Source organism: Nicotiana attenuata, chromosome 2 (genome assembly GCF_001879085.1).
Source record: "Nicotiana attenuata strain UT chromosome 2, NIATTr2, whole genome shotgun sequence".
In the NCBI taxonomy this organism is placed as follows: Eukaryota; Viridiplantae; Streptophyta; class Magnoliopsida; order Solanales; family Solanaceae; genus Nicotiana; species Nicotiana attenuata.
In genome coordinates, this window is record NC_031990.1 from 4,225,837 (window position 1) to 4,249,043 (window position 23,207).

General features: G+C 37.2%; 3 protein-coding genes across 3 annotated transcripts in view; 2 read left to right on the forward strand and 1 right to left on the reverse strand.

Moving 5' to 3' along the window:
* LOC109243278 (DNA-directed RNA polymerases II, IV and V subunit 6A-like) lies at positions 1,362-4,493 on the forward strand. Its single transcript, XM_019410185.1, has 6 exons — positions 1,362-1,518; positions 3,241-3,274; positions 3,376-3,551; positions 3,643-3,694; positions 3,835-3,902; positions 3,991-4,493. Exons 1-6 carry the CDS (start codon positions 1,487-1,489, stop codon positions 4,058-4,060), a joined length of 432 nt encoding a protein of 143 aa, XP_019265730.1. The 5' UTR covers positions 1,362-1,486; the 3' UTR covers positions 4,061-4,493.
* LOC109215864 (eukaryotic initiation factor 4A-3-like) lies at positions 8,132-15,512 on the forward strand. The gene is made up of 9 exons (XM_019379982.1): positions 8,132-8,279; positions 8,354-8,442; positions 10,844-10,975; positions 11,093-11,173; positions 11,830-11,937; positions 12,074-12,193; positions 13,518-13,685; positions 14,359-14,445; positions 14,735-15,512. The coding sequence occupies exons 1-9, from the start codon at positions 8,132-8,134 to the stop codon at positions 14,891-14,893; spliced, it is 1,092 nt and encodes a 363-aa protein (XP_019235527.1). The 3' UTR covers positions 14,894-15,512.
* Positions 16,677-23,207, reverse strand: part of LOC109243286 (MAP3K epsilon protein kinase 1-like) — a 19,596-nt gene continuing 13,065 nt past the window's right edge. Inside the window, exons 19-24 of the mRNA XM_019410194.1 lie at positions 20,854-21,650; positions 20,294-20,682; positions 20,050-20,184; positions 18,553-18,959; positions 17,643-17,757; positions 16,677-17,193 (exon numbers count right to left, since the gene is read on the reverse strand). Of these exons, the coding sequence (XP_019265739.1) occupies positions 17,017-17,193; positions 17,643-17,757; positions 18,553-18,959; positions 20,050-20,184; positions 20,294-20,682; positions 20,854-21,650 (2,020 nt within the window). The 3' untranslated portion in view covers positions 16,677-17,016. The remainder of the gene's footprint in view (positions 17,194-17,642; positions 17,758-18,552; positions 18,960-20,049; positions 20,185-20,293; positions 20,683-20,853; positions 21,651-23,207) is intronic.

Sequence of the window (23,207 nt, forward strand, 5' to 3'; positions counted from 1 at the left end):
CAGAAGATAGGACCAGTGGCATACAAATTGTCCCTTCCTGCCCAGCTCTGGTTGCACCCAACCTTTCATGTTTCCCAGCTTAAGATCTGCCATGATTTACCCTCTACTATAACACACCCTCCTGTTATCGAGCTATCTAGTCCTTATTGCCCACAAGTCCACAACCATAGGAAATAATGGAGAGAAGACTGATTCAAAAAGGAAACAAGGCAATGGCTCAAGTGTTGGTTAAATGGAAGGAGTTACCATTAGAATTGGCAACATGGGAGGACTATTCAGCTCTGAAGATACGTTTTCCATCTTTTCTTTCTTGAGGGCAAGGAAGATTTCAACAGGGGAGAACTGATGTGCAGTTAAAAAGAAGAAGCTTAAGTGAGTTGTACATTGAGCTTGCGGAATTGTACCTAGCCGTTAGGATCGGTTAAAAGACGGGAGTTTATAGCTTTTTGGGATGTGACACTCTAGTCCCTCCCATATAGTTTATTTAATACTTTTATATGTTGCAATTGGACCCATGTAATTAGCCCTTAGTATTACTTTTGGTCCCCTAGAGTTGGTTAGCTAGCTTTGTCTTTTAGTAATAGTGGAGTATATATATATCTGTATCTCTGCAGATGAGGTAATCAATCAAAGAATCATTTTATTAACCTAATTTTATTCCTTTTAGCTTAGTCTTTCATTCCTTCTTTTTACTGTTCTATTGCTGCTGCAACATCATGTGGGAATTTTGAAAGTTTATTTACCAGCATGACAATCGGGTGCAAGTTTAAGTGGTCAGGAGGCCTTTTTGCCTAATTATTTCGCAAGTTACGAATTACATTTGGTAGGTTCTACTTATTCATAGACTCGTGTAATAATTACGTTTAGGTTGCGCGCGTGCTCTTAGAGGGTGTTTGGATTAACTTATTAGAGGTGCTTATTGGTTTTTAAGCATTTTTTGGTGCTTGTCAATGATAATAAGTGCTTAAAAGCACTAAATTTTTTGGCATAAAAAGTACAAAAATAAACCAAAAGCCAAAAGTTGGGTATTAACAACTTATGACTTTTAATTTTTAGCTTAAAAGCTACTTTTTATAAGCCAATCCAAACACCTTATTAGTCTTAGACAAATTAATTAGACAAGACCTTCGATTGTTTTTACATTAGTTGATTTTCGTTTACTTCCTCCACATCGTTTTGGTTTTATAGCATTAGAAAGATTTTTTCTTTGTAAAGATTACTTTAATTATCTGGTAAAATAGAAATTAGAATAGTGAAGATTATTTTTTCCCCCCAAAAAGAACATAATTTACTGGTACAAAATTACAAATTAGGAAATGATTATGATATATTGCGAAGATTTTAGCTACAAGGGCACCTCTGGAAAGTTCGGTATTTTCTGACTTCTATATTTTGAGAGAGCCTCCATATTTTTACTCCTCTTGCTCTTGCCACCTCTGTCGCTTCAACTTTGAAGGTAAGTTAGAGCTCTCAATCGGACACAAAAATGGCTGACGAGGATTATGATATGGACGGAGGGTACGTACATTTTTTTTTTCATCTTCTGTAATTGAATTTTTTACTTGGTTTATGTGTTAATACTCTTTTTTTCGAGTATGTACCTCTTTTTTTTCAAAAAGGTTATGCATAAAAGTAGCTTTTTGTTTTCCTGATTTAGTTTTTGGTGTTAGAGAACCCGGAATTGTTGAGTATTTGAATGAAACGGGTTTAAATGAAAGGAAAGCGGATTTTGACACTGACGTTGTACTAGTAGTTGTTTTACTGAATTATTTTTCTTTGTATTTTATTTGGTTATACAGTTATCTTCTGTGTAGAGCTTAGTATTAAGGTTTATGATTCAGGGTTCATATTTAATTAATAAATAAGTCATTTTTTTTTTGGGTGGAGAGACACTCTGGAAGGAGAAGCTTTTTATTTGGGTTTCTCACTTGGTGTACGATATATGCTTTGGGGTCCAACTAATCCTGATTGGAAGTGCTACTTTGGGGTAAAGCGCTTTCTAGTAAAGCGACTTAATATCTAGGGTTCAATATCGAGACATCTGGTCAAGAATAAAAGAGAAGTTATTATTAGGATTTTAAACCTTTTGACCCATGTACAAGGTGGATGTTCGGTAGGCGCGAGTTTGAAGCTAGAAAAAGTGGATTTCTCGGCTATGTAAAACATCTTTTTGGGCCTTTGTTTTGAATAGGAATATTAAATTCATATAAATAGTTTTTTTATAACCCAGAAATTACGAGGCTAGTGGTGCACGATTTGAAATTCAGTGGATAATGGGCAGGCCCCTCTCCACTCAAACCAAGCTTCTGCCTTGAACCTATGATGTGCGCCTAACCCACACATCATAAGCGGTGCACTCTTACCATAGATCAAAGCTAGGGGGCTCATATAAACAGCTGACAACTTCCACTCTTATTTATTTTTCCTCTGAGCCTTTTATTTCTTCTTTTTGAGTGCGAAATACTTATGCTGCATGGGAACAGTCTTAGTGAAGGACCTTTAGGATAAGGTAGAGATGGGGTGCTCTATAGTGGTCCTACCACTGAGGATGCGCGCAATTACTGTATTTCTGGCTAGATACCTGCCTTATATGGATCATCCCTTTGGCTCAAAGTGGTTACTGTGTCTCTTAGCAATATTGGAGCTTTATTATGGTGTTTAAGTGATTCTGTGTTGGTTAACTAGCTACAGTCAGATAACATTCACCAGTGGGAATGGGGATGGAGGGGCAGCACTCGGGGTGATTTGGGCCATGGGCCTTTTGATCTTGTTGGGGCTTTGCTCCATTGCTTGAAATATGATTTATAGCTCATCACGTGTTGGAATTTGCCAAAAATCAAGTAGTACAGTATCTTGTTGGACGTGAATTTAAGTGTCGGTTCAAGATAAAGTCGTGGAGTGCAGTTGGCTAAAGGAGTTAAAAATGAAGTTTACTCGCTAAAGTTTCTTAAACCTTCTGCATACATATGCCTCATAAGATGCATCTCATGGAACCATGAATTCACAAATTCTGGGCTGCTATCTAGCATTGGTGGCATGGCACTTAACTTATGCATTGGTATTGTTTTGATCTTGTTGGCGCTATAAAAAATTACTATCTTGTATGGTTAAGCATTATCTTACTGGTTTCTTGTTGTCGTCCCTTGCTTATTGGATTTTTGTGGAGATGATTATATTGGACCTGCGAAAAGTCATTTGGTCTCTTCTATATTAGGCATTTAACTGTATAAATTGATGCAGATACGAGGATGAGCCCATAGAGCCCGAGCCTGATGTAAGATAATTTCCGTTCATGCTCCTTAGTATTGGAATGTAATTCGTGTTGCGTAAACAATATTAATCGTCACACATTATTGGGTTTCAATTCATTGTCAGGAAGGAGCAGAGGTGGAAGAAGATAACGTCAACAATGAGGAAGTGCCAGACCCCCGTTTGGGTGAAGGTGAGGAAAAACCAGAGCAGGAGCCTGAGGAGCGACCTCGGAAAACATCCAAGTATATGACAAAATATGAACGTGCAAGAATCCTGGGTACTCGAGCACTCCAGATCAGGTCCCCAATTATCCATTTTGTAAGGATTGTGTTTTGAAGTTTGAAAACTTGGGGTTTTCATAACTTGTGAGTTCTTTTTGTGCTCATGCAGCATGAATGCTCCTGTGATGGTTGAGTTGGAGGGTGAAACTGATCCGCTTGAGGTGAGACTGTCCTTTTATTTTTGTTATTTTACCTGCCCTTAGTGACTTAGCGAGAAAAAACTTATCTGAAGTCTATGACAAACAATAGCCTGTCTCGTAAAGTTTCTATAATGTCTAATGAATTTTCTTTTATTTAATAGATTGCAATGAAAGAGCTCCGAGAAAAGAAGATACCCTTCACAATTCGTCGATATCTGCCAGATGGAAGGCAAGACTTCCTTTTTTATGTTCTGTTGTCCTCTCAATACTCATTGTTCCTTTACTAAAATAGCTTATTTTACTTTTGTTTGTACCAGTTATGAGGATTGGGGAGTTGATGAATTGATCGTTGAGGATACATGGAAGAGACAAGTCGGAGGAGCTTGAAACATGTTTACATGCTGTCTGAACTGCCTCTGCCTATAGGCTCGTGAAGAACTGTTCGGTCGATCAACTTATCCTCTATGAAATCCCAAACTAGTTGTGCTTTGTGAACAACTATTGATGTAGATAAATGCTTGTGTACTCCCTGAAGATATTACTGTAGTCTTGGTTTTCACATCTTTGTGTTTAATAGACTGTGGCTTTTAGTTGGTATCTTAAAATGGTATTCTGCCATTGATCTTCTAAGGAAAGCACAGGTGCTTACGCCTGCTGCTATGGGACACGACAAGGATTTTCTTGTCAAAGTATACCAAGTTTCTAAAGTTTGTCTTAGAATAGAACTTCTCATAATTGAACTTTAGACCTTCGGGTATGAAATTTGAAACTTTAGACCTTAGATCTAAAGTTTGGTTGCAGTTTAATTTCAGACCTCCACGCGGATATTACTGTAAAAATTGGTTCGAAGATATTTATAGCAATGTTTTACTTGTAATTTTAATTTTTTTTTAGTAATTATAATTTTTAATAGGTATACTTCAAATATAATTTTGCTGTGTCGAGGGTCTACCGAAAACAACATATTTACATTCTCAAGAATATGTGTACACACTATCCTTCTCAGATCCACTTGTGGGATTATACTAGGTTTGTTATTGTATACTTACAGATATAACTTCTTTTTCTCAAAATTAAACACTTAACACCTTAGTAAAATAAACATATTATTCAAGTGAATATCTATGTAGGATTTTCTTAGTATAAAAACTGTAATAGTTCGATTTTAAAACATAAAATGTGTATTTTATTTGCTATAGAATTTCTTACATTATTATTCACAATTCACATGTTTTGATTATCAGATGATTCAAAAAAAAAAGCATAGCACAATCTGTTACCGACTTAAACCAAATGATTACTAATCACTTTATCCTCAGTCTCCAAGCTATGACTTAGTTGTCAATTAATTATACATAGTGCTACTTAAATAAATAAATCAATAAATAATTATAGGGAAGAGCTCAATTCGGGTCGGCTTGTACAAATATCACTTCACACAGTACAACAAGTCTCTTCTCTCAGCCCGTTTACATAAAATTCACACGAAATACGTTTATTAGGGCTTCTCCGTCTCCCTCCCTCTCTATTTCAACTAGAGGTGTTAATCGGGCGGTGCCTGTCCGTTATCGGACCGGGTTGGTTAGCGGGTTGGGAATATGGGCCCGTTTGGGTTCGGGCTAACGGGTTCGGGCGGGCCGTGCTAGTGTAATTTTTTTTTGTTTTTTTAGTTAAATTTTGACCGTTGGCAACGGTCCAAATAATTTTAAAAAAAAATGTAACCGTAATCGGGCTGATAACAGGCTGCAGCCCGTTAACGGGTTAATGGGCTTAGCGGGTACGGTGCACCATTATCCAAAATATGTTCGTCCAAAACCCGCCCCCGACCAAGCCGTCCCAGCCCGCACATTAAGCTACAGTAACAGGCTGAACCGGGCTGACCCAGGTTGAAGCGGGTTGAAAACGGGTCAGCTCGGCCCGATTAACACATACAATTTCAAAGGATTTTTTCATTCCTCTACACTATTTGAAACTTTATTACCTTTAATGTTTATGTTTAGCTAATTACCCGACACAAAGAAGTTTTATTTACAAAATATATACAATCCCATCTTAACTTTTTAATTAAATTATCAATAGAAAGTGCAGTGCTCTTAAAACGTATTGAACAAAATTTGAGATTAGCGAACACGTTAAATAGTATATAGCACTAACTATTTTTTGGATACTGATTTTGCAACGATCATTTGAAACTAGCAGAAGTAATAGATGCAACCTGATTTTTAGACGACTGATGAGAATAACAGATTTGTACTGGGTCGATTTAGTGATCTGCTTGATGTTTCAAAGAATATAATGGTTCCACCATGAATACAAAAGAAAGGTAAGACTTCAAATCAGTGTCTCAATATATCCCTTTCTTTGTTTCTCTTAGGAACAGAAAGTAGAAAAACTAATTAAAAAGGCTCCCAAGTATTGCCATCCCTCTATTGATTTAGTTTGAGGTGATAATACAAACAGCAAAGGCTGAAAACTCTGATTTTCTGTACAATCCGATACTACCAACCCTAGCCTTTGGCAAGAAATTATCTTTGCAATAGCAGTTTGCAAAAATGCAATAATATAGCAACAGAAAATAATATTAACAAGAAGAAATGAAAATTACACCACCCCCTATTCAGTTTCTTAGTTGAGTTGATGTAATGCCCAAGCAGAAACTTAACATGTACAGGGGTGAAGGTCAATAAAAAACGTTTCAGTAGCATCGCTTTAATCTTGAGATTGTCATGTTTCATTAAGATACAGTTGTTGCTAATTCTTCGGGCAGACATGATATTAGGCTTCTCCTAAGACAAAATGTACGGCAAAACCAGGGAAAGGTTAATATTTAAAACCATATACAAATTTCTATACAGTTAAATACAACTACAATATCATACAACTTAAATATAATTTTTATACAATGTTGTTCAACTTTCATGCAATAGTTAAATAAATAAAAGAAAAATATATAAACAACATAATACAATTTTTCTACAATTTTACTACAATTTCGTAAATATAATGTATATCATGTCTTCTTCTTCGAGTTTCAATCTGAAATTCAGCCAAAATCCAATCTAATCTTCACCAAAACCCCTCAAAATTGAGATATAAACTCCAAACCATATTCCCAATTGTTTGCAACAACACCCAATCCAAACAAATAATGATTTTTGAAAACCCAAATTTGAATTCAAAGCTTCAAAGCTTTTTAATGGCTGTCAATGGTGGAATTGCTGTTCTCTTTTCCTTTGCTTTACATTACTGAAATTAGGGATTGAGGTATAGAGAGAGATGTACAGAGAATTCCCAATTCTTTGCAACAATATCCAATTCAAACAAATAATGTTCTTTGAAAACCCAAATTCGAATTCAAAGCTTCAAACCTTTTTAATGGTTGTCAATGGTGGAATCGTGGATGGGTGCAAGATACGTGGGGAGGGGGTGGAATGTGGAGAGAGAAACGTAGGGAGTGGAAGATATGTTAGAGTAATTTTAGGATACTTTATTATCATTAATTCCCTTAGGGGTCGTTTGGTTGCCGGTTAGAGTTATGCAGGTATTAGTTATACATGTATTAGTTATGCAGGGATTAGTTATGCAGGGATAAGTAATGCAGGGATTAGTTATGCAGGTATTAGTTATGCAGAGATTATTTTTTTGAATGTTTGGTTTGTTGTATTAGAAATTGATATACATTATATAAATTTTAAAGTAAAATGCTTGTTTACAACTATACCCCTGGCCTTCTTTTGCATTGTTTTTTCTCTCTTTCCATTTATGTAGGAAACAATTTAGTTAGGAACTTTGGGTGTTACTTTCACTTCTTCGTCATACTACTGAACTATGTGAAGTTTAGACATATTTGATTTTCACTTCTTAGTTTTGGTATTTCCATTTTCTAGTGGCTTCTCCAGTTTGCTTTTGCTAGTTTGTTCTTTAAAAATGAGAGAAGACAAGGTATATAGTTGGCAAGTGAAAGCAAGTGAAACCTGTTGACGGGTTGGCAGAGAAATAAGGAAGCCTTATGTGTAAAGTGATCGGGGTAAATTTGTCATTTCAGTATTTTATCCATGTATTACTAATACATGTATTAGTTATTCCATCTTCTACCCTGCATAAAATAATACACAGATTGACTCATAACTTATACATGTATTATTTATGCATAATTGAAAAATGTCAACCAAACATGGTATTAGTTATGCAGAATTTTATACAAAATAACGATTGCCTACCAAACATGGTATAAGTTATGTTACCCCTTATACATGAATAACCTTTCTTCTAACCAGCTACCAAACGACCTCTTAAAATGTACATAAATGGTAATTGGATATATAAAATGGAATTATAGTAAAATTTAAGTAGGGAGGTAATATAGTTTCATATATTGTGTATAGGAATGTAAAAATTGCTAATTTCAACACGGTGATACACGTTCTATTTTCCCTCTAAAGCATTTCATCAAACACCATGGATGGGGCGGCGACTGGCTCTGTTATTCCGGCGAACAGGAGGCGGCCGCCAATGGAGGAAGACAGATTGGTCTTCGAGACATCAAAGGGCGTGGAACCCATCGCTAGTTCCGCTGAGATGGGAATTAAAGATGACCTTCTTAGAGGTGTTTATCAATACGGGTTTGAAAAGCCGTCCGCCATTCAACAACGAGCCGTGCTGCCTATTATATCGGGTCGTGACGTCATTGCTCAGGCCCAATCCGGTGCCGGAAAAACCTCCATGATTGCACTCACCGTTTGCCAAATTGTGGATACCAAATCTTCCGAGTATGTCTTTTCATTCCCTTACTTTTTCCTCACTAGGGTATAGTTTCAATTTTTTTTAATGGATGGTTCAGTTTGGATGAAGCATGTAATAATATGGATATACCTCAGCTAGTTTGGGATTTAGGGTTAGTAGTAGTTGATGATAGTTGTGGTGGGTGGTCAGTACCCGTCCATCCTTAACGGAGTTGTGAGAATAGAGTTGCCTTCGGTAGGGAGCATGTTCCTCCATAAAGCGGGACTACCTGCCGTGAATATGAGCGTATTGACATTGGGTGGGAAACCAAAAAAAAAGTATTTTGCACATAAATATAGTTCTTTTTGTTTATAAGGTAAGATAATGTTTGCACATAAATATAGTTCTGACTATATATTTTGGATTACCTATCTCTGTGCCAGAATAAAGGGGAAGTTATCCAATTTTGTAGGATTAATACTATTGGCCCCGAGGGTTTTGGTCTAGTGGTTAGAATGCAACTCGATGTGTGGATTGGATTCAACTCCCCATACAAAGCTTGATATTTATGTGCATAATGGATTACTGGTAGAGTAATTGGCCCGCTACTCATTGAGTTTCAAACCGTGCGTCGTTGGCCCTCAGTTATAAAAAAAACATTTTAGATTATTACTAAACCATTAACAACAATGATAATTGCCTCATCTAGAACTAGGTGGAGATGTGGAGTTGGCAATATGAAATTTGGACTTGTTTCACTCCAATACAACAACTGTGTGTCAATCTAAAAGTTGTTGTAGTTTGCTATATGAATCCTCACAAATAATTTTTTTGATAAGGTAAATTGTATTGATCAAAAGGGAGAAAACTCCCGTATGCAAGAAGTATACCAAAAAGTAGAGAATTTACATCAGAACATGATTCTCTACAAATGACGCCTAATCTTCTATACAAGTAGGGGCTATATGAGAGCACCAAAAAGCGATCAAAGATAAAAGACTATTCTTAAGATGGGAAAAAGGAGACTCAATCCCCTCAAAAGCTCTCCTATATCTCTCCCCCCAAACTATCCACATGGGAGCTAACGGGGCGAACTTCCACGCCTTTTGCTTTCTTCTTCTACGGAAACCGGCCCAGCTATATAACATTTCCTTTATAGTGCTTGACATCACCCATTGAACACCAATCATGTAGTTCTATTTTGAGATTGTTTTTCTCCAATGCAACAACTATGAGTCAATACAAAAGTAGTTGTAGTTTGCTATATGAATCCTCACTTATCACGCCGTTCTATTTTGGGATTGTTTCGCTCCAATACTTAATGATTGGTTTTTAAGACATTTTGGGGGTTCTTTAAAATTATAGATTCTATGTCTAAACAACAACTATGCCTCAGTCCAAACAAGTTGGGGTCGACGATAAAAGGCAGCCCGATGCACAAAGCATCTAAATCTCAGTCCCAAACAAGTTAGGTACTAAATCAAAAAAATTCCTAGCAAGCCCGGACATAATGTAAGCTAAGTTGCACGGACACGAGTGCGGATCTAGAGGTCGGATCCTCCGAGATGTAAATTCTAAGATTCGGGGATATAGATCCTGGTATGGATACGGGTGCGAGGATCCGGCTAAAAATAATTCAAAAAAAATAAAAATCTAAGGATATCTCTAAATTATAAAAAATCATGCAATACTTACGTATAGCTTGTTTAGTGTGAATTTCTTTTTTATTCTCAAGTTGTAGATAAGTAAAGGATTGATTTCCTAGATAATATATGTTATTTTCTTCAAATTTACCCATACTAGTGTTGTGTCGACACGGGAGCGGCACCTAAACTGCCGTGTCGGAGCAACTTAGAATGTAAGTCTAGAAATAATGGCTAAATCCTTATCTCAACTAGATATTGTTGCTTGTATGAATATTTCGCTTCCATTGTGCTCTATTGTTCGCTTAGTTCACATGAATTTTGAGAAGTTGTAGATTTTTTTTTTATCTCACATGATTTAGGTCTACATATATAGATGATATGTATGTGTATTTGAAAATTTTGAAATTAGACTCATTATCTAGGTTTACACTTGTTGCTTCAAAAAGTGTACTCCCCTCCCACCTCCTTAAAATCCTGAAGCCACATGCTATTTGTTTATATGAAATTATGATAGATGTTTATATTTTCGTTCCTATGACTTTTAAGTTTATCGAAATGCAGATATGATTGACGTGTTTAGTTATAACAACTATGACCAGTAAGGTGATTTTGCTTTCTGGTATAATTCAGAATTAGATGATTGCCTTTGCTCCTGGATTTCTAGATTATTTGATCAAGTGAAGGAAAAATAATAAGGAAATGGGGCTATTGAATTAAAAGTAGTTATTTCATTTTGGCCACTTATAAAGTTTTGAATTTTTATGATCTTTACCTTATCAAAAAATTATGCATTAACGTTCAGGCACATGCATGTATTGGAGGCAAAAGCGTAGGTGAAGATATCAGAAAACTAGAGCAAGTAGTCTCTGGAAGAGTCTGTGACATCATTAAAAGGAGAACTTTACGAACTAGGGGTATAAAATTATTGATTCTTGTAAGTTTATGGCTTTCTCTGACCTTCATATTTTAATTTGCTTGCTGAACTCTTTTTTGTCTGATTACTTCTCCATTAAAATTATTGAGGTCTTACTCTGCTTCTGATGTTTGTTAGGACGAATCTGATGAGATGTTGAGCCGTGGTTTTAAGGATCAGATATATGATGTTTACAGATATCTTCCACCGGAGCTTCAGGTGAGTTGTCTGTTTCTCTAAACGCATACAAAGACTTCCGTTCTTGCTTATTTGGTTTGATTATTTCTACTAACGTTTATTGTTCAAGTTGATCAAGATTTTACAAATCTTCATCTAGAACTGTCTGTATGCTGTTAATTTTGGCATGTGGCTGCCCACCACTGAATCCTATTGATTGGGCGGATCCTTATTGTTCCGTCATTGATCATTATCTGTTGATAATGTTGCTTGAATGCAATTCTCGTGCATGCTGTTGGTGTCTATGTGATGTCTAGAGATTTACTTTGTATTCTTTACATTTTGATTTGCTGTTTCTGTTTTTAACTGTGTGATTCAGTAGTTTAGAAAATCAAGAATCCAGTTTGCTTTGCATGTTTTCCTTGCTTTGAGGGAAAGAAACGGGAATTAAAATTGTCTGGGTGTTCCACTTTCTTGGTAAAGTCCTCTTTGGTCCTTGTTATGTATGATACTTTGTTGTATAGAGGAAGAGACGGTCTGTGCCCTTCTCACCAACTAAAAAATGGAACTGAAAATTTTCATTAGATTCTCCCACTGTGCTTTTATGTACTTACATGTGTGTGTATCCGTCTCTTTTTTTCTTTTTGGACTGGGGGATAAGTATATTAACACTTGACATATGTATATTAACTTTGCAGGTTGTACTGATTTCTGCCACTCTTCCAAATGAAATTCTGGAGATAACAAGCAAATTTATGACAGATCCTGTTCGGATTCTTGTAAAACATGATGAGTTGACTCTAGAGGCAAGTGATGATTTGAATTTTTCTTGTTCACACACATGCCCACACACAGGAAATGCAGATGCACTGTCACAATGATACTGACGTACTAACTTTCAACTTGAATTTGTTTCCTCATGTTGTTTTGTGTTTGTTGCAGGGCATCAAACAGTTCTTTGTCGCGGTTGAGAAAGAAGAGTGGAAATTTGATACACTTTGTGATCTTTATGATACACTCACCATCACCCAGGCTGTTACTTTCTGCAACACAAAACGAAAGGTAACATTGTCTCCTGTTTATTTTGCTCCCAAGTGAATCACATTGGGTTTCCTTTTTGACAAGTCAAGTGAATTATAGTGGACTATTGCCTTAACTAAGAGATGCTGGATTATTAGGAGCTTTTAGGGGTTTGATTGTTTTGTTTTTTTTTTTTTGTGGGGGTGGTGGGTGGGTGGGGTGGGGCGGGGGGGGGTTACGTCATTTCAGGATAGATTTATGTTTTGTATGTGAGTAATTGGATAGCTTTTGAAATCATTCCGATATATGTTGAGCGTCCATTTCGGTGAATGGTGTTCTCTGTAGTAATCAGCGGAGAAGCCAAAAGAAATCATTGTACTTTAATGTATATTGGAGATGGACTAATGCAATAAGTCTTTGACAATGAGGCTGTAATGCACATTGCTTCAAATCTAATGTTCCATGAAAAAACAAAGCGTATAGAAGCAGAGTGCCATTTCATTCAACAAAAGATTACATCGGGGTGCATTTGACAGGTTTTGTCAACTCGAATGATTAGCTAGCAGATACTTTTAAGGTCAACCTGTGGCTCCAAAATCGAGTACATTTGCGGCAAGTTAGGAGCATACAGTATGTATACTCCAACTTGAGAGGGAGTTTTAAGAATGTCAATATTAGGAAATTGTGAATATGGCAAAGGTTTACCTGTAATTGTGTTATTAGGAACGGGAATCACCTTTTTTCCCATTTTTTATTTATTCGCAAACACTATTTAAATTCCGACATGCTTGAGCGCTAAGTTGCTCGGACACGGGTGCGGGTGTCCGACACAGGTGCGGATCTAGAGGTCGGATACTTTGAAATGTAAATTCTAAGATTCGGGGATACGGATCTTAGTACAGACCCGAGTGCGGGGATCCGACTAAAAATAATTCAAAATAAAATAAAAATATAAAAATATCTCTAAATTATGAGAAATTTTATGGAATACTTACGTATAGATTGTAAAGTGGTGGATTTCTTTTTTATTCTCAAGTTGTAGATAAGTAAACCGTTGATTTTCTAAATAAGGTATGCTATTTTCTTCAAATTTATGCTTGTTTTGGTTTTGATTTCGGGAATCAGATTATATCTTGTCTCGAATTTTTCTGTCCATCATGGTCAAAGTACCCAAAATTATTTTGACCAGATCCAGTACGGATCCCATACCCACACCCATATTAGTGTTGTGTCGACACGGGCGTGGCGCCTAAACGGAGCAACTTAGCTTGAGGGAATGTCAAGAATCTATTCTTTCTTTTTCCGCAAATAGGTGCATTTGTTTTTGTACTATGCCTTTCTAAATGAAGTGCGATTAATGTGACAGGTTGATTGGCTGACTAGCAAGATGCGTGAAAATAATTTTACAGTCTCATCTATGCATGGAGATATGCCACAGAAGGAGAGAGATGCTATTATGGCAGAGTTCCGAGGTGGCACGACTCGTGTTCTAATCACCACAGATGTTTGGGCAAGGGGATTGGATGTTCAACAGGCAAGCTCTATGTCCTTTTCTGTTACACAGCCTCCATGCCCTAATTCAGTTCTTTAATTTGTGATATCGAATTTTTAATTGGTTGTAAGCTACTATTACTGATTTTGACAGTCTTGATAATCCAAGTTTACCTAAGCAATCCCCAAGATTGTACTTGTCGTTGAGATCTATGTAAAGATGAGGTTGTTTTTGCCGGTAGAGTTTGTTCTGGACGTTGGAACATGTCAATTATGATCAAGTACAAAAGCTCTAGATACTGTACTTTTTAGTGATGGAAATTGTTTGCTACCTTAAGGATACAACGATAGACTATTACAGGGACTGATCTGGTGCTTGCATTTTTTGAAGTTCTCTAGGTTTTTCCTTTGTAAACATTTCAGTTGATATTTGACAGGCTTGTGTACAATCAAGAAGCCTATTTTCCTACAGAAAATGAATTTCGACATACCTGATGGGATCCCTATCAAGGATAAGAATGGAGCGACAAATGCAACAATAGCTAGAATGTTGACTTAGTTCATACTTGATATTCGGACCTACAGTGGCAAACACATTCTCGTTTGTTCGCCTCTTTAGGCTGCCACATCTAGGAGAATCTTTCTGCTATACCGTCCTTGTTTATAAAGATGTTGCCGTATTATCCTTCATGCTTTGCTTACTATTTCTATTTCAGGTGTCTCTGGTGATTAATTATGACCTTCCAAACAATAGAGAGCTGTACATTCATTGCATTGGTCGCTCTGGTCGTTTTGGTCGAAAGGTATATTTCTTGTCTTCCTCATAAATTAATCCCTTTTTTATCACCTTCACGTTGTCTTCTGTTTTTCTAGCTCACTATGCCTGATAATTCTGCCGCAACTTAAGCTCATCATACGATTACGAAAAACTTGTAGAAATTTCTAGTACAATGTGTAGCATTTAGCAGATGAATATAACTATTCAATACAAGATTACAGCTAAACAAGGACGTCTCCATAGATATATTTGTTTTACAGCCAAAGACCTACTAACAGGAGTGGTATGCCAAATGCCTCATACTCCCCTTGCAGTGCCCCTTAGAACTTAAACAGAGCGCTCTGACAACTGCTTCCACAGAGCTAAAAGAGGACATCTCCTTAGATGTTTTTGTTTTACGGACCAAGACCACAAAGGCCTCATACTCGAAGCTATCTCTTGCAGTGCCCTTTGCTGAAGGAAGTTTAATCTAAAGAAATTCCACAGCACTCTTGACAACTGCTTCATTTGCTCAGCTATTGATCATCGACTCGGTAGTGCAGAGGCAGATACTTATTTTACAATAGCTAACTTATCTACTTGCTTTAAATTTTAATATACCGTCCGGAATGTTGTTGCTTCATTGCAGCGTTCCCATCTTCCCAAACGTTAGAGAACTTATGAAATCATTTATTTGCTTGGGAACCTTTTAGACATAGAGCAATACTACAGTACTCAGATTGATGAAATGCCCATGAATGTCGCTGATTTGATATGAAAGGCTGGAGCTTCCAATCTTCTGAATATGGTTCTGGTGTGGCTGCATTGGTTTGCCTTCTGAGTGGTTTGTACCAAGGATAAGTTTTTGATGGCGAGAAATTGGTGGATGTTCTATTTATTGGTAATGTGTGACATATTGGCTTTCTTGTGCGTCATGTTTTGTTGCGAAGTGTAATTCTGGATGACTGGTTGATCTTTTTTAACATAGGCTTGATAAATTTGTCTGAAGAACTTTGCTGAATTTGCATATGGTGTTAGTTTCGTCTGCTAAGATGTACAAAACTTATCCTGAATGTGGTGATGATGTGTATAATTCCCTTCTATTTCAACCCATACCTATGGGCTGAAAAGTTTGTAACATTTTTGTCGATCCAAGTTGTATCTCAAAGTCACAGGCTGCCCTCGTATTAGCGGAGCACTCCGGCACTTGGTAAAATTACAACTCCTGGGGGCAGCATCTCTGTTTGTTCGAGGTCTATGTTATTGGCAATTCGAATGAATTAATTTTTGTAAAAATAGCACGGTCTAGCCAGTTTTCGGACTGGTCATTCATAAATAGCCAGCGTTTACCAAGTCAATGAAAAATAGTCATTGTTTTGCTTCAACAGAGATCGGTACAGCATAATATACTGGAGTTCGGTGCACCTGTGTATGAACTTCCAGCATATTATGCTGGAACTCCAACACACGGAAAGTTCCATCATAATATACTGGAGATTCGAGCACTTGTGTATGAACTTGCAGCATATTATACTGGACCGGTATACTTTGCTGGAATTCCAGTATATTATGCTGGAGTTCTAGTGTACTTATGCTGAAACTCCATCATATTATGCTGGAGTTCCAGCATACTTATCCTGGAACTCCAGTATAATATGCTGTAGTTCAAGTATACTTATGCTGGAACTCGTATTTTCTGAGTGTTGAACAGTATTTTCGCTCAGATTTATCTTTACATAAAAAGTGGCTAAATTTTAATTACTTTTGAAACTGGGCTATTTTTGAATGATCGCTTGTAAATCTGGCTATTTTTTAATTTCTCCTCTGTATATCTCGCGATTTATGGATGATCTATCGAGATTAATGTCGCTACAGTGTTCCTCTCGAAGAGATATTGCTCGTCTTGTCGTCCCTCAACTGATGTGACGAGAAGTCCAAGTTTCTTGGTCCACCTTGTGAGTTACTTGATATTTACATCAAGCTATATCTATTAACATGATTAAGTGAATAAACTAAACCATGGTTAAATGAGGGTTTGTGCAGGTGGTGCTTTTTCCTAAATTCTTATGTCACTGTTAACCCTAGTGAAAAAGAAAATTTTAAGTCTTCAATCCCTCTCCTCTTTTGCTTCATCCCTCTGTAGCTACATGTTTGTGTAACTCTTTCAAACGATTCGGAAACAGGAAATCGTTAAGTAAATGTATCAGCTTCAAGAAAGAAAGAAAAAAATGAATACAACTTTGACCCCTCAGATGATTCATCTCAAACATTGACTAATTCCCCCTACCTAATATCTTCAGTATTTATTCAGAAAAGATAGGTCTTTAAAAGAAAATACAGAGAGGAGAGTACTTTTATGTTATTGTACCAAATAAAACTACTCATATAAGTCAATAGCTCAGAAAGAAAAGAATCAGATAGGCTCACAAACTCGATATAAGCATCTCGCTTTTTAGACACTCAGGATATAATTACATTGGAAAGAGAACTGAGGGCTTAAAAAACACCCGAAGCACAACCAATAATGCAAACTAATAAAGAGGACTAATTACAGATATGAAACCAAGGAAATATACAGCTTGCAAGACAATTAGCAGAGAGGTGGCCAACTGGTAATTTACAAAACTGTGTTTATATGGAGTGCTTTAAGCAGAGAAGTCGCCATCTGTTTCACCAAAACTTGGCCACCAGAACTCTGTCCATCTCTGCGCTCTTCAATCAAATTCTGAAGCTTTTGAGGTAGATCATTCTCCACAATAAGTTGCTTTGGTCGGGGATGGTGCTCATACACAGCCTGGCATCAAAACATTTTTGAGCAATTCATTAACAAGTGCTTTACCTAACACTATCATTCAGGCAGTGACAGTTTAACAGAAAGAGAATATCTAATTAGCCCAGTGGTGATGCGACTTTTAAGTTACATAGAGTAAACAGTAAACGTGTGTGAGGTAAAATGGCTACACAGGATTCAACGCAGAATTTTTGAAAATTGAATCTTGAGAGGACAATATCAAGTCATCTGAAGGAGGTTTCCCAGTCACAGGGAATAGGACTGAGAGTGAATAGGTGGAAGTTTCATCAAGTATATCATAGTCCCCCTCTGTAGAATAGAACTGATCATGAGAGGCAGAATCAGTGACCAGAAAGTTTCCAATCGGGAAACCAGTGGAGATCATTCAATCCACTGAGACACTCTAGAACAAATACCCATAATAGAACCACTCAAAAGCAATAATTTCACACCTTTATCAACTTGAGCAAATTCAGTCGAGCTATAGCATCTCGGTGGTCAAGCCTAGAGACAAGCAATGGTGTTAATCCATTGACAGCGAGAGTTGTATTTATTCGAGATGATTTCCTGCATCAAAATTAACCAGAGATCAAAGAATAAACTCATAATTAAATTCCATGTTAAAAAAAAAAAAAAAGGTCAACAACGCAAATTCAGTATGCAGGACTAGAGTCGACAACCTCTGTTATACTGTATGGGCTTATTAATTACTCATATCATATGAAAAAAGACAATTAGGAATTCAAACTAGTGTTACAATGTTGAGAAAGGGCAAAAAGAGGCATTAAGAGTATTGCTCATCTAGTAGGATAGAATCCATTTAGAGACTAACTAATCAAAAACAGCCTCACAGCCAAATAAGCTATGAAACGATATTAGATGTATCAGCTCTACTACATAAGAGTTCATCTACCAGGATCTGGATAAATGTATCTAGGCAGCAGCACTATTTTCCTTCTCTTTTGATAGGTGCATCTTGCCAGCTAAACTACTGCCAAGCCAAAATGATCAAACTTACCACTATTTTTGCTTTTGTTCCAAGCAACCATGTTTCCAGAAGTCATTCAATTGTAGGCAGATTCATTAACGCAAGTTTAAAAAAGACAAACACGCAACATATGCAGTGACGGAGCCACTCATTGGCAAGGGGAGTCAATTGACACCCCTTCGTCAGGAAATTACACCCGCGTAGATAGGTTGAATATTATATTTTTATGCATATATACTATGTGTTGACTCCTCTTAATTTTTTCATATGCTTACTAATTTATATTTTGACTCCCCCTGGGGAAAATTCTGGCTCCGCCACTGAACATATCCAAGCAGCAAACAGGCAAAGTGAAAACTCGAAAAGTGACATACGTGATAATTTTCAAGAAAGGTTCCAGTATGTGCAGAAAATGCTGTTCTGGACAGCATTCGAAGAACTTGACCATTTTCTGTATAGCATCCTTTTTGAGCAAAGCTTGTTCCACTTTCCTGCTTTCGTTGTCATGTGCCAAACAAACAGCAATGGAATCTAATGCTGTGACAGACCAGAGTTCATCTTCAAGTAAGCTCAGGTATACATCAAGTCCACCATGAGCACGAAGTTGCTCTCTTGAATTACGTGACGCATGAGCCATATCACATAGAAGAGGTAATGCATATTGTTTCAACGGAGAACTGGTCATGATAAAATGCATCAAGTGTGGAATAATTCCATTTTCCGCAGCTTGCTCCTGTCTTCTCTTATTGATCTTGCAGAGGTTGAACAATGCATGGAGAACCTGCAGCAAGGAAAAAAGCAAGAAAAAGTCCATGAGCATAGACTTCAGATATCACAACTAGAAATATACGCTGAGCAGTCACCTTACAGTGAATGTGTAAGCTTTAATTAGTTATTAAAAAAGAAAAAAATACTAAGAATATACCTATATTGACCGCGGGGGGTTTTTGGGGGGGGGGGGGGTGTCAAGGAAAATAAAAAGGCACCGTCATATTCGATATTATACAAGAACCACCATTGGGGTAATTTACTTCTTCTTGTTACACTAACATTAGGTTTCCGTATGAATAAGTGGGAGATTTAGAGAGAATCTAGTTTCAGAGACATATAATTTGCATTAAAAGACAGGTTACTTACTAGCATTGAAATGTAAGGGGACCAAATAGAGTGGACTATACAGAGGTTTAATGTTGCTGACCCGATTAGTTTGGGATTGGAGTGTTATTTTGTTGATAGTTTATTATATTCCAAGGACTAAGACAAGACACAATATCAAAACTAAAAAGTTGTAAAAAAAAAAACAACTGCTAGTGCAATCTGCAGAAACTCTCAAAACCCTGTACTTCCACTAAACGATTCTGTTCTGTTATAAGAGATCAGAGCGTTCGAAGTTCCATCAGAACAGCCATTTACAACTGACGAACCATAAGCAGACGATCTCCAACCAAATGATAACAAGAAGTGACAAGGCCAGGTGCATAACATGGTCCCTCTTCAAGAAAAAACCAAATAATAGAGTTCACATCCTCAATTGCAAACATAGACTAAACAGAGAGTGAAATTTATACAAATAAATTTACAGAATAGGCATTTTATGGATCAAAGAGAATTTTCACAAAGATTATAGGAAAAAATATTGAGATAATACGGAGTTCTAGTTTTGTTGTTTATGTTTCACTGAGTGAGCACAATATTTTGCTAAGGATCATAGAAGTAAAGAGCAGTGAACTGCGAAACGATAAACTTAGCACTCCAAATCCTAATTTACCATGTACATGAATGATGCATCCAATTCGTAAATTGGTTTCGTTGTAAAAACATATGCATCACCATGCTCTCTGGTTAACCGATGAATTAAATGCTTAAATTACCTCATGATGTATTTGGGACACAAGAGGGCCCTCTTTGAGATCAAGATTGGGTATCAAATACTTGATTGCATCTGCTCTCTGGAGATGTTCTAAGCAGTGTGGGTCTGTTGAAAGGTGATTAATGCATTTCAATAGCTGCAAAAAAAAAGGGAAAAAAAGGAACCGTCATGAGCATAGTTGTGTGATAATAATAATAATAATAAAAAGCATTGCAGGGCAGAAATTTTTACTAGAAAAGAAGTACCTTAAGAAGAATAGGGGGCTCTATCTTATTAAACATCTGAAAAAGACGGCTGAGCAAACTTTGGCTGCACATGAAGGATTTTACAGTTGTGTCTGCTGCAGCAAACTCAAGCAGAAGGTCTGCTACCTTTTCCAAGTATTCCCTAGCAACATCAGCATTCCAGGGCGACACCATGTGTGAAAGTATTCCAGATGATGCTGCACTTCCTGGTCTAGCATTTAACACTCCAGAGCCGGACAATACACCTGACGCAGTCTGTGATGCAAGTCCAGAAGTTGAAGCAACTCCATCAGTAGAAGCTGCCCCTCCAACTTTCTTAGTGGCAGCTTTATGTGGACTTCTAGGCAATGACTCCAAGTTAGTATTTTCCCTTCCACGTCCAGAAACCTCTGTTCAGCCATTTAGAGAAGATGAAAATAAGAGTCTGCTGGATGGTAATCAAAAGACAATGCCTTGCAAAAAAAGGAGTATTACAAACACTTCAATTCTTATCAAATTCCAATAGGAGGCAGGGAAGTTTGCTATTTAAAAACAAGTGAAACAAGCAGCTGAATCATTACCTGCAAATTCAGCCATCAAAAAGTCCAAACCATTTGTTTTCTTTTCATTAGATGCATGCAGAAGAGGGAGTATGCTCTCATGCTTCTCCAGTCCAGGAAGATTGTGAACATATTCAAGCTGACCCGAAAAATGGCGAGATGGGGGTTCCTTCTCCAACAAACTAAGAAGGGGCCGTACATTCTCATGCGGAGTAGCTGTTGAAGCAGAAAATCCATATGATGCCCTGTCAGTCGATATTCTACTTGTATTGCCACCTCTTTGCTGCCTAAAGTCAATCTCAGCTCGAGAGAGATCATTTTTGTATCTGTCTAGGCTTTCTCGATCTCTAGAAACAGATGTTCCATCTGGCAATCTTGATGGACCTGAAGCTTCCACTGTAGCATTACTTGACCGAGGCCTCTCAAAATCCTGTCGAAAAAATGGAGAATCTGGTGAATGTGAAGCTGAAGTACGTGAAGGTTCCTGCATTCCAGCTGGCAAAACACGCTCTCCATTCTTAATCTTAAGCATATCTGGCTGATCAGTTCCATAAGGGGGCATTTCAGTCTGCATAAATGAAGAATTGCCAGGGTCAAGTGGCCCAGACCGTGGTCGGGGAGCCAATCCATCAGGAGGGAACCCACCTCCACCAGATGCAGAAGCTAAACGAGCCGCTTCATTCAAGCTGTAGAGAGTGTTGATGAGCCTGAGTAGAATTCCATTTTTAGCAGCTATGCGGCAAAAATCATTTCTAGGAGTAGATCGCTGAAGCTTAAACACCTGCCACATACCATCTATAGCCATGTGAACCATTTCCCTGCATGCATTTTGGGAGGGAGACTTTAGAAAATATTATTTGCATAATAGTTAATTTAGGTCTGCCTGTTTTCTATCTAAAGTTCTAAACTAAAGAAAAGCTAAAGAGAAAGAAAAAAGGCAAAGTGGAAAAGGAGAAGATAGGATGGGGTTCATAGAGATTATCCATTATTTATAGCATTGTCCTATCAACATCTGGATCGCCAAATTCATAAAAGTTCTACTGTCTTTGTGAGATATAAGATGTGAGGTTTAGGTAAAGGCAAAAGTCTCATTTAGTTGATTGATATTCTTCATGCTTTTGGACTGACTGACTCGGTTTCTTTTGCAGCCCTATCATCTGAGAGCATTGAGAACCTATGAGATGCTCCATCAAGGAAATCGAAGGGCAACATGAGCAAGATATCCTTGATTTCTGGGGTCCAACATGAACCTGCAAACAATCTGGTATTCTTTTGATTCTGAGGATAGTAGGATACAAAACCAGTGGTGAAGTTTCTTACTCTGGAGCATACCTTTTTCTTTTTTGTCTTTTTTATAAGTAATTGGTAATACCAATTATGTAATATGATGCTCTGAGTCAATGCTATAAAACTACGCGAACTGCAGTTACATTTTCAACTTTGCCAAAAAGTTTCATAAAGCTTCCTAAATCATTTCTTTCTAATTGATAGCAAAAGTTTTCTAAAGCATTTGGCTTTCTGCTTGTGCATGGTCGACTTTCTCTCCTTTGAAACACCTCTAGTTTCTTGCCTTCCAAATGTCCCAAAAATAAATAAAATTCTATCTTACACTCCATACTGGTAGGAGCTCAAAGACAGAATGTTGTATCACCAATTCAACCCCGACTAGTAGCAGGAACATACTACAAGCAACTGTATTTCTTTTACAATGCACGAAGAAATGGTCTACAGATTCAACTTCTTCCTCAGATAAGGTAACAGATGCTGCAAAGTACTTTCCATATCTTCTGCAGACGGTCCATTGGGCAAACAGCCTCATGTGCTGCTGTCAAGCTAAGGACAGCAACTTTGAGAGGAGCTTTGCTTTCCACATATATCCACATAGATTGCAGATGCCTTCTTCTGCTTTCATTACCAACGGGAATAGAAAGGTTTCGGTGTGAACTTTCCGTTATTTTCTCCCAACCATAGTAAAGCATCAGATTATTGTCTTAGGTTTTCAAGACAAAAAATAGGTACATTAACAAAAAATAGGTAAAGATGTTACTAACCACAGTATTAATCAGCATTAACCACATGAAGTCAAACTGTTTGTCACTTGTTTGACAAACCTCCAAAAGACATTACTAACAGTACTTAAGCTATATTTTTAGTGGCGATTATTAGAAAGACCTGGTGATAAACCTCCAAAAGACAGATGTCTGTTCATGATGCCAATTGTTTCTCTATGTGTTTGAACCACATCTCAAATTGACTTTTCTCTATATTTGCTTCAAATTGTAAAATCTCCAGGTGAGTGGTTGGTAGAAACCTAATCACACATTCCAGTATGCTTGCCATACTAACTATTTTCTTGGTCCAACCTCCCCCCCCCC